This window comes from Drosophila willistoni (genome assembly GCF_018902025.1).
Source record: "Drosophila willistoni isolate 14030-0811.24 chromosome 2R unlocalized genomic scaffold, UCI_dwil_1.1 Seg167, whole genome shotgun sequence".
NCBI classification, from domain to species: domain Eukaryota; kingdom Metazoa; phylum Arthropoda; class Insecta; order Diptera; family Drosophilidae; genus Drosophila; species Drosophila willistoni.
In genome coordinates this window covers 18,361,438-18,373,621 of record NW_025814050.1, presented here as the reverse complement: position 1 = coordinate 18,373,621, position 12,184 = coordinate 18,361,438, and the positions used below count along the sequence as shown (strand labels likewise).

Sequence of the window (12,184 nt, the reverse complement as noted above, 5' to 3'; positions counted from 1 at the left end):
CTGATGGTGGCGGTGGTTCTAGCGTAACATTTACAACACCACATAAAGATTAATGATTCAGCTGGGGGTATTATGTTATAACATTTTTGGAATTTTAATTTGATTTGTGGTTTCGTTTGGTTGACTCTTCTCTTCTCGCTTCTGCCTCTCATTGACTTAGTTCAATGAGCATTTGTGGTACGTTTCATTAGGCGTGAATTGTGTGAGATGCGTAACGCCCAATCTTAAGTAGTTAATATGGGGTTTTCTCTCTATAAGAAAGCCAGCCTCAGTATGCCATCTAACGTTATATAATTATAGTGCTAAAGGGCAGGTCATAGGAATGCATAGTCTCTAGAAGAGGTCACAAAAAAATGCATGAATAACTTTCAGTTGAAATGAATATGAAAATTTAGTTAACATTTTTTAGGTATTGATATCACTTAGGGGAAATTTATGGTGGAATATTTTGAAGAAGAGGGGAAAAGTATGCATTTGTTGTATTAAATAATGACAAAAGAAAAAATTCAGCTAAATTTAGTTAGTAGAATAAAACTAGTCTAGTATTTTCTTGCCTTAATTCTATAAAAACTCATTTAATATATTTAAGCATGTAATACCTTTTGAATTAATTATTTTATGCGGTCCTAAAATTTCTGTTACACGTAAAATGGATTAACTTTTTGTCAAGGTTTGAAAAAATAAAACAAATTATATTATTCTATACGCAGTATATAAAAATTGTATGGCTGATGAATAAAAAGTCTATTTTAAATGAACAAAAACTCAAGGTCGTAAGCAATGCATGGCCTAAAAGTTAATGGAAAACTTTAAAGTAATTTAAAACCTTTTGATAATGTAAATATTTCTTTTGAAAATTCAAGTATAGCTTAACACTTTAAGTCTTAAAGTCTCTTTAGCTACTGTAAATTTGACATAGATCTTAAAGCTCATACCTTGAGATAGCCCCAAATTAGCAACCATCAAAGAGACATGCCCAAAAACCAAAATTCTTGGAAGGGGGAACAAAAGAGGAGGAAAAAAAAACAGTTTGTGGGTTCTAGATAACTAGTGTCTCCCCACTCCTCACTCCACCCTTGGCCGCAGTGTCTAGTCTCTAGTGTAAGCATCCGCAAATAGAGTCATGCTAAAGATACCCGGTTTTGCTTTTTTGTTTTGTTTTCTTTGGCAGCAACGGAAATTATTATTAATTGCTTGGAATGCCAGGCCCCTTGGACCAGGTTTGGGCCTCTTCCATGTGTTCGATGTTCTTGGCTTGGCCTCTAATGGCTTCCGTTGGCGTGGCTACAATTCTTTTTTTTTCTTTCTCTTTGCCATACATATCAGAGTTTTTAAGTCTAATCATTTAGATGACGTAAAAAGTCGTTTTTCATGGCCAAAATGTGGCAAGGCGAGTTCTTGGCCCAAAAAAAAAAAAACAGAAACGAAATAGAAGCTGGAAAAAACAAATGCGTGGTTTGTGAGCTATTGGATTATTTGGCGTTGCAAGTTAAGTTGGTTCATTGGCCTTCGGTTGTCGGTTGACAGGTCAGACAGCGTGGGTAAAGAAGCTGGAATGGATGCGAATGTTTGGCCAAGCGTGGCCAGCTGGTCTCTGGAACTTCAAACACAATTGCAGCAAGGGAAATTTGCAACGCCAAAGCGGCAAACGTGGCCAAGTGCCCGTTTCAATTGAACGAGTGCAGCAGGCGGAAACACGAACACGCAAACAGCGCAAAGTTGAAAGTGGAGTCCCAAGCTCCATCGCCATCATCAGCCCCCAACTGCAACTCCAATCCCAGTCTCAACTCTACCACCAGAGACATTGTTCGCTTCACTCAAGTCAAGGTGCGGGCGTTCGACTAGAAGTCTGGCTGGATGACTACTACCCATAGGAAAACACAAAAAGGTGAACGACTCCCATTTGGTTAATTGAGTTTGAATGGCGGAACGAAACGGAAAAACCTTTTGCCCATTGCACTGATTCAAGTTAACCCACAGTAGGAGTAGCTTTTGAGGGCTTTGCGAATACAATACAAATTTTGCCAACACAATGTTTTTCGGACTTAAAGTGTGGCAGTTGCAAACTCTCTATGAAATAGTTAGATAGGAAGAAAGTTTTGTAAAAAAAAAACTAACTACTATTACATAATAATGGCTTGCAATTGAAAAATGTATCAATTTCAGTTACAATTTTCGAATTTTAAGAACCCGTTTTTGGATTTAATGTAGATTACTTAAGGATTGTTATAGAGGAATTTATAATACAGTGCTTACATTGATTGCAACAGTTTTAACATCTAATTTTAATTTTTTTAATTGCTTATGTTTAGGCTTCGTCCTTTTTGAAGTTATTTAAAACTGGGTTTAAGCCCTCTTATAAATTAGTAAGAATTATTGACCTCGAGCCGGCTAGAACTTAGTTTTGGTTTAATTATTTATTTTTACATATTTTTATACCTATCTTTCTTGATTTTAAAATTAAAATTATTTAATTTTTGACTTTATGGCAAACAAAATATTGAAACAATACATCCCTATATAAATGACACATTTCTGTTGCTAATTTTTAACATTTTTCCAACCACATTTTACATTTTTAACATTTTTCCAACATTTTTAACATTTTTCCAACGTTTTTAACATTTTTCCTGTTGGGCAGAAAATTGTCTTTAAACTAAATAATTTTGTATAGTTTTAGAATCGTTTTTTACCTGTTGGGCAGTAGATTACCCTAAGTGGACAGAAATTAAGATTAGGTGGATTCTGATAGACTTGGTTTAGGAAAAGAGCTCAAGAATAATTTATGAAATGTATAATTTCGATGTATCTTTTGTTGATTTTTTCCTCAACTCCTCAGGATCATTCTCGTGATATTTCTGAAGTTTATTCTTGCTAAATAGCTTTAAACATTTCTGTGATAATAATTTATTTACATAATTTCAACTGCCGCAACATGTTGCCAATCATTCTGTGGGACTATCTAAAATTATTAAGTAACATGAAACGAGTGGTTTATGTAATAGATTTCTCTCTCTGTGTGTGTGTGTATATATAGATGACATTTTAACCTTGTGTGATTGTCTCTGTTATCTAAGTCATCCTTCTGCTTTTTCATCGACAATGTTCCATCAGTCAACTGTCAACCAATTTGTTCTTTTTCTCCCCCCAAATCATCATCATCATCATCGCCTCCATTTATAATCGAAAATGTCTTTGAATTGAACAACACCAACTGGGCAAGAAATTAATAACTCATTCGTTGCAATTATAAAAATAGTTGACGTTGTGTCTCAGTTTTTGGGACTGGAACGCCTCCTCACACTTGACATGTTTACATTTTACCAGGCACCCGAAACCACTTCAAATTCAAATTCGTTCAGGGTCAAAATCATTAGAGCAGACAACAACTACGGAAAAGACGACCGCCTTGCGCCGCATGTTGCCTTCTTCTTGCCACGCGGCATAAACAACAACAAACAATATGGGGTAAAACCCCGAATGAGGGGGGAAAAAGACTATATAAACCAAAAAAGGAAAGAAAATGAATTGCTGCCACACATGTTGCTAGTCGTGGTCGTCGCGGTCGTGGTCTTCAAAGAGACTGAGACTTCATCATCATCATCATCAACAACAACAACAACAACTGTGAAGCTGTCAACGCCGGCATCAAATCGACTCGAACAGTTGCCATAAACAAATTACAAACAGATCAACTACCTCACAATTGGAGTCAGACTCAGACGGAATCTCGGTAGCAAAAGTATCTAAAAATACATACAAATTGAAAAACAAAATATACCAAAGGGCAACCGACCAAACATTCACGGAAATCAGAGAAAAAATATTTGTTCTTCTCGACTCGCCAACGCATCGTCAGTTGGTGATGGTAAATCCGATTTTGGAGTCTCTATCTGAACCGAACGTGTCAAAATAAACAAACAATTTATGGAAATGAAATACGAAAGACGGCAAACAAATCGCAATGCAAAAAGATTCAATGATTGCAGACCGAGAACGAGTCTGACACTGAAACTGAGACACAGACCCACAACCAGACAAAGAATCACAATCAAACACAGACTGCAGACCTTTTACCCAGTCCGCAGTGCAAATCGACGATAAGCCAAAGAGAACTTAGAGATTAAAGTAATTTGTCTTAGGTAAGAATTGCTCGACTTCTGGGTTAACTGCAAATTATCTAATCATTGAGAACAATTTTGATGCAATCATTATTGATGATGAAAAAACTTAAGAGTTACAACACTTTCAGGGGTCAAAGCTACTTTTGAGTTGTGGTTTCCACATAACGATCTGATACATATGGTAAACAAAAAGACAATAAGTTTACACAATTACTACAAAACATTCCAAAGTGCAAGACAATATGTTTTGTTATATTCTCTATAAAAAGAAATGCTCATGATAAATGCCTCTTATTAATATTATTTATTGTTTCTTAATTTCTTCTTAATCTTAATGTTATTTTAACTAAACTTCAACTAGTAAGACTTCACCTTAAGATACTTCCACTGGTGTTATAGACTTGGAAACCCCTCTCTATTGGTATATAATTTGGCTAGATCGGCAATTAACACCTTGAATACTTCCCATGCTGCTAAAATACTAATTAGCAGAGCTACTAATATCATGCTAGAAAAAATAAATATTTTAAGTCCTAAGTGAACCCAATAAAAACTTATTAGTGTGCCAAAATCATAAAAGATATTGATGACAAAAATTTGTTTACACTATTTAAAGAAATAAGTTTGCAATTTTTATTATTTTCTGGAGTGATATTTGTAAGATCTTTTAAAGTTTTTTGAAAATTTTTAACAGTTTTTGTACTGATTTGTAATATATATCTACTAAAATATGTATATAAAATATATTGTTAGTTAATTGGAATGTACAACAAATTGTTGGAAAGTAAATGAGAACCAATAAAAGCGCCGTAATCATTAAAACTCATAATTGTATCAACATTTGAGACATTGAGTCAAGGGTAAGTTTAAAAATATTTGTTATCAAATATTTCTCAAATTCTACATTTTGAGAACATTAAATAAAGAGGCTTAAGATAAATTTTAAATTATCTAATGAAAAATTCTTTATTAAGAAACGCTTCAAATTGTTTTCCTTTGTTTTTTCAATATATTTCATTTTCATTTCATAATATGCTTTAGTTCCTTATTATTAAATTTAGCTTAAAGCTAAAGCTAGCTATTTACATTACGGAGTTTAAACTATTGTCTATGTAGCTGAGATATTTTGTATTTTGTTTTTTTTTTTATTTTATTTTTTATTTTGTAGAATTTTGATTTGAATGGTAAAGGAAATTGGACGAGTTATATTTCAGTTACACTATGGCTACCGAAATTGTGAGATTTTCTTTAAAAAGTAGAGCCAGCTAAGAATCTATCACAGAAAACTTAAGTATAACAAATATACTAAATTAGGTAAAAAGTTTAAATAAATGGGAGCATTAAGCAAGGTTTGCCGCTCCAAATAGACATTTAAAAACAAAAAAGAACATTTTTTGGTTGTATGAATCGGACTTAAAGGACAACTATAAATACCTATAAACCATATATTTAAATTATTTTATAGTTTATTCAAAATGTTTGCTGTGATAGTGAAAAAAATCGTAATATATAAGTATATAACTGTACAAACAGAAAGGCAAAAAGTTCTAGAAGTACAAAAATTTAATGCGATTGTAAAGCAAACGTGAAATTTGGGTAAAAAAAAAACTTCCTAACCGATCGAGCAAGCTAATAATAATGAAACTTTATATACATTTTTATAATTAAAATTTGTAATATGATCTGGTACGGTGGTAGCATGTCCATTTAAATTATCATAATTTTATTTTAAGCATCTTCTAAATCAAAGTATTTTCAGATTTTACCAAAAATATTCTAAATATTAACTTATATAATATACGACATAAATAATGCCCTGCTGATGTTTGCTCACTTCTGGAAATAATTTTTCCTTTTCTTTTATTGGTTCTTGGTTAGAGATTCTGCAAATTGAACAAAAAGTACTCAAAACGTTTCTCGAAAAATATTTATTTACTGTGATTACATTAAGGAAACAAGTTTAAAATTCAATTTAAAATTATTCGATTTAGGAATTTCATATATAAAGTTTTGGTTAATGTACGCATCGGTGTTTACAAATAGACAACCACAATCTCCTCGCCCATGTCATTGTTTGACCAGCCCAGAGCAGTGGACACCAGATTAGCCACTCGCTGCAGTGGAACATCGGCCTTACGTAATTCTTCTCGAATGGAAATATACTCCTTTGTAATGCGAATGTCTCTTAGAACATTACGGAACTCCCGTCCACGTATAAGACGCACGGATTCGGATAGTTCTCGATCGACGGCATAGAGACGGACATAGAGGTCCCTTAGTTGAGTGCGTGGCAAGGCGTTTCGCAAGTCCTGAAGAAGACCACTTACGCCTGGACGACGGTTAGGCAAATCACTTGTTGGTTTTGAATCTATATAAATATTTAGGAAAACTCTCACGTAGATTAGGTAATTGGAATAATCCAGTTTTAGGCGCTGGCACACATAATCCTGAAGAGTCTTGTATTCTTTTGTGGCTCTTAGATTTTGAACCTGTTGCCTGAATGCATCGCTACGTAGAAGCTGGACAAGATTTTTTACTTGAGCATCAGATTGAACGGCATTGGCGAGAATATTTTGCAGTTTGTCAGCGGGCAGTACAGGCAAAGCCGTCCTTAAGAGTCTGGGTATTCCACTTTCTTGAGGACTTTGGCACGTCTGAACATTTCCATCCCGAGTAAGTAGAGTAGTAGCCTCAGTTACACCATCTTTTGGAAGAGACTGGGAAACCTCTGCTCTAACCGTTGTGGAGGATTCCCTAACTGGAGAAATTGATTCTTCCTTGACTATTTCGGAAGCCACCCTGGTTGTAGTGGTAACTGGAACAGTGGAAGAGGTTTCTTCCATCACAACTTTACCTGCAGAAGAGGATTCTGCTGAAGGGGAGCCAATTTTATCGTCAACACTTCTTGCTTTTATTTCATGGTTCTCTCTCAGATCGGGCTCCTGATCCAGTGGCTGCCAGTTAATTTTTTCCTGATCCATAATCGTCTCTTCTTCCGGAGTGGATTGTCCCAATTCAGTCCATGTGTCAACCACCAGGGGAAAACCTTCTACCTCAGGAAACGATGTGGTGGGCAACGCATGCTCCACATAATCGTCTGGTATCAGACTTAAGCCTGCTCCCAGGGCCAAACAGCAGGAGAAATAAGTGAGTAGACGATACATTTGGATGATGAAAGAACTCTGTCTGCATTCAATCAGAACTCCTCATTATATAGCACTGTGGTGTATGTGTCTTCCATTAAGAATGAATACACCTTCCCAGTTTATCTTTTGTTTATCGCCCTTCCATCTCAATCACATATTTGCTTAATATTTTTGCAAGCAAACGTAAAAAAAGTGGAACGACCTTGCTCTTTTTTTTTTTTGTTTTTGTGTTTTTGGAGCTCATCAATCTTTCATATTGTTAACATCATCACTGAGAATCATCATCATATCCAGTCCAATCATCATCATCGACATCATCATGATGGTCATCACCGACGACGCGTTGGCAATTGCATTGTAAACGCAGTGTTCACAATAAGTAAATGACAATTTTTCTTTTGGATTTGTTTAAGCGTTTTATTTATGACTCCAAATGTGATGTTTTCTTTTCTTGTTGGATTTGTTGATGTTATTTTGGGTGGGGCCTCTTAAGGGGGCATTTGTCTTGAGCCATTTATAATGGCCATAAAAAGCCATCAAATACACGATATTGGATAACTTGAATATCTATTACAGCCTGTAACTTCATTCCTTTGTGTCTGAAGGGGGGTTTCAGTACGTTACGGGGAGGGGGATTTGTTGTTCAAGTCGTTGAGGGATTTGCAAGTAAATCGCTTTGAGAGGCTTAACTCAATTGACAAAGTTTACAATGATTATGCCAGAGACGAAATTCATGTTAAATTCTTATTAAATTATATACAAATGGAAATTCACAAATTAAATCCTGTAAAATTTAACAAACTGGGTCGAGGTCATTTTGGAAAGCAAACCATTTAAGAAGTAGCATTGCTAGAACTAGTTGAGAATTGTAACTTATAAGAAGTAAATAATTGCAGGCAGTGCTTATAACTTTGACTTTGTTATAATTACCAATTCGTGGCTTAAACTAGTTGGGAATTTTACTTACAAGAAACAATTGACTTTGTTTACTGCTCGAATAAGCTTTGATCTTATTTGCATTATTTTTTGAGTGAATTCTTTATAATTTCCCATTAAAACTTTTAAATTTCTAAAGAAAAGATTACCACAATAATTAAAAACGTTTATATTAATTCCAGTTAATCATACAATTCTCTATCCTAAAAAAAATTTGTCAAATTTATTAACTAATCATTATGATTGTTCTTGACATATTTTAACTAAAAGGCAACCGATTGGAAAGTGAATGAAGTATCTAAATATTTATTCAATATCAAAAAAAGGGATAAGTCTGTTGTAAAAAATATCTTATACCAACACAAAATCTGCATACTTGAAGTTATTTATCCTAACTTGTATAAACACTTCATTTTGATTAAGGAAAACCCTAAGATAAGGTAATTTCAACTTTATCACTTTACCAATTCCTCTCAAAGTACGTACTTCCTTTAATGCTTTATGAACTGAAATCTGGCATAAACCGAAAAATAAACAAGAAAATTTAACCAATTCACATCAATCCGATTGTCCATAGAGAATTTTATGCACCTTTCATCAACTTCATCAGGAGCAGCCATAAGAAGTACAAGTTATTTAACATCTTCAGAATCCTTTTAGATCCCATAAAAATCTTTCTCCCAAAAGAGTGTATCAAATGAAATTTTATGTTAATTTTACGCACGCCAATAAAAAATGGTAAAACCTGAGGAAAAAGTGCCTGTCGACAATTTTTAGACAACACACACACACACACACACACTCTCACACACATACAGGGCATGAATATTCATGGCTATGTCTTATCCTTGCCAATTTCGACAACCAAAACAACGACAGGACGAACAATTGAGGGGACAACAACAACAACAACAACTGCCATGGTGTAAAATACAAGAAAAGTATGAAAAAGGAAAAGTTGTTTTGCGGGTGCCCAACCTAAAAATAAAATGAGAAGAAAGAAAAAGAAAAACCCCATGCCTAATGAGTCCCCAATGATTTTTGGTCTAACGCCTTTTCAAATTTTCTGCAAAACAGCAAAAAGGAAACCAAGATAGTGGGTGGTTCAGGGGGCATTAGGGTGCAAAATACGGCGTAAATATGCGAAAAATATATGAATGTATAAAAAAAAACAACCTTCGTTTGAGTTAGATTAAAATAGTTGGAAATGACAGCAAATAAAAATTTTTCTAACTGGGTTAACTTTGACTATGCTGAGAAAGGGTCGCACTTTGAGTACGATGAGTTCTCTACAACCTTCAAAAATTCAGTAAAAAAGTAAGTTACTAAAATGGCACAGATTTAAAGCAGATTGATGATAACAATAAGTCGATTCCATATATGATTGCTGTTATATGTTTTTTTCACAAGTTGCTTGTTAAGAATGTTCACTAATCATAGTTATTGTTCTTATAACATAAAAGACGACAAAAGCTTAGGAAGTTGTTAAGTAGATATCTTAATACAAATGCTGGCAATTGCTTTTCTCTTCTCTGACTGAAAAGTCAAACTATTTAAATTTAAGTAGTTCTACTCAAAAGTGAAGATCTAGATGTTAAATCTAAAACGTGAATCTAAAATCGGATTCCCTTTGATTTTGTAGGAATCGACAATAGACCATATAAATACAACTCCAAACAAATATTCGTTGTACACTCTTAATTTTCTTTGCCATATATGTATTTAGTTTAGAAAGATTTTGCCTTTCGTTAGGGTATAACCTTTTCCTTTGATCATATATACTTTTATTTATATATTCAAATTCATTCATCGTCCCACTATTCAACCCACAGAAAAATGAAAGGACACTTAAACGGTTGTAATAGCTCTCAAAAAATATTATCCCTTTGAAACGAGTTTCTAATGGGTGCTGAAAATTATTTGTGTTTACTTTTTAGTAGTTTTACCATATGCAAAAAGTTATCTGGCAACACATTTTAAAAATTTTACAAGTACTTCATAAATTATACGAAATTACATGGGAAAAGCAAAACCCAAACAAAATAATGTTGTTATCTAGCAATTAAAACTAACAATCAAACAAAAAGAACAAAATTAAAATAGATAATTCGTAAAAAAGATAATAAAGAAAATGTCGCATTCATGAAATATTTTAGTTATCAATTAAAACCAAAACAGTTTCTGGTTGAAAAATTTACAACATTTTTATTTCATTTAGATGCCCAAAAGCTGTTGAAATCTTCTACATGTTTAGATCCCCGAAAAATAACTTCATTGAACTTAATATACAAGTGAAATTAGAGCTTTGCAAAAGTTGTTTAGTAATTGGAAGACAAGTTGATATTAGTTAATAAGTCAGCTGGGTTAGAGAAAATTAACTTTTAATTAGTCGGAATTGGTTTTTGTTGCTTTCCTTTTTTACTCGTTACAAGAGACAGAATCAAAATCGACTACTTGTTTGTTTGAAACAGAAAAAATCCATTAGAATATTGCACAAACATTTCCATTGTCTGGGTTTTGGTGTCGTCTTGTCTCCACTAAGGGAGAGGGAAGCAGGTGGCAGACAGAAAATTCTCAAAATACTTTCTCGATGTGTACTCAACCTGGCCAAGCCCACCAAAACATAAATATGCATGCTTTGGCTTTAACCCGACACCTACATAAAGAAGCATTTGCCCAACTTAAGGTAAACTAATGTAGTAATCAACGCCGGGCCCAAAAAAAAAAAAAAAAACAAAAACGCGAGGGGAGCCAAAAGTACAGTCACGCAAGAAGTAAATTGAATAGCATACTCTTGGGGGAGGGTGGAGAGCGCAGAAGGCTTGGCTTAGCTTGGACAGGACGACTGTGGCCTGTGGTCTCTGGTCTCTGGTCTGGAGTCTTGTCTGGAGGTAAAGGCCAACGCCCAAAGCAAACTATTTTTGGGTGCGAAACCTTAATCCTCCCTCGTGTCCTGCGTCCAGACGGCTGAGTAAATATTTTATTTGCAACGCCTGTTCTGATATACATACATATATAAATATAGATATTTTTTGTGGGTCCTTAATTGATTCAAAAAAATGTCATGTCATGTAATTCGATCTAAATTTCATTTGCCGTTTTGCTGCGTTTGGCACGTGTGCACATTCAAATGATGATGATGATTCTCGATCCTTATATCCTGATGGGGTTTTGTCAACTGTTGACTGTGTCTGTCTGTCTGTCAATTATGAAATGCTTCCATTACATTGCCTTCAGATTAAATTAGGACATAAGGAACTGACAATTTGTGAATCCAAATCCGATTTCTGTTGCTTTCTCTTGTTCACCATGTCTCTGAATAATTGCAATCCAATATGCAAATTATGAAGAATAGTTATTTATTTAACAATTAGTAGATATACATACCTACCTGTGGGCGAAATGCAAATATAAATAATTATAAATGAACACAAGCAGAAGCGGGCCAATTGGTTTATTTATATTTACCAAACGAATTAGAGCATGACAAAAATGGTTAAAGTGTCCAAAAGAAGAAATTTATAAATTAACAAAGTATCCAACCGTTTCAAAATGAGCTATCTTTCAAAAATAACCATTGATGTATGAAGTTTCTTTATCCTGGCATATTCTGAGCTACATTTTATTGGCGTATATAATTAAAAAAGTTACTAGAATGTGTAGTTACTATATAAGATCTAAGATATAGTTCAATTGAATCGAATTATCAGTTTAAAATAATAACATCACGAGTGATTGAAACGAAAAAAACAGGAGTCTCATTGTATATAAAATTTTCCTACTATTTTGCCATTTCAAAAATTACAATAACATAAACTCTACGGCATATTCAATATCATTGGAAAAGCTAAACTCTAAATTTATAAAAATCAGTCTCTAAATACTAAAATAAAGCTTAGAAGTGAAGCTTACTTTAAAAATTCAAATATTCTCAACACATTTTTTTTTCAAATATAACTGTCAATATAATTTCCAATG

General features: G+C 33.8%; 1 protein-coding gene across 1 annotated transcript; it reads right to left on the bottom strand.

The window, feature by feature from the left end:
• Positions 1 to 6,099: 6,099 nt before the first annotated feature.
• On the bottom strand, positions 6,100 to 7,288 carry LOC6642451. Its single transcript, XM_002065334.2, has one exon. The coding sequence runs from the start codon at positions 7,286 to 7,288 to the stop codon at positions 6,158 to 6,160; it is 1,131 nt and encodes a 376-aa protein (XP_002065370.1). The 3' UTR covers positions 6,100 to 6,157.
• Between the last annotated feature and the right edge of the window lie 4,896 nt (positions 7,289 to 12,184).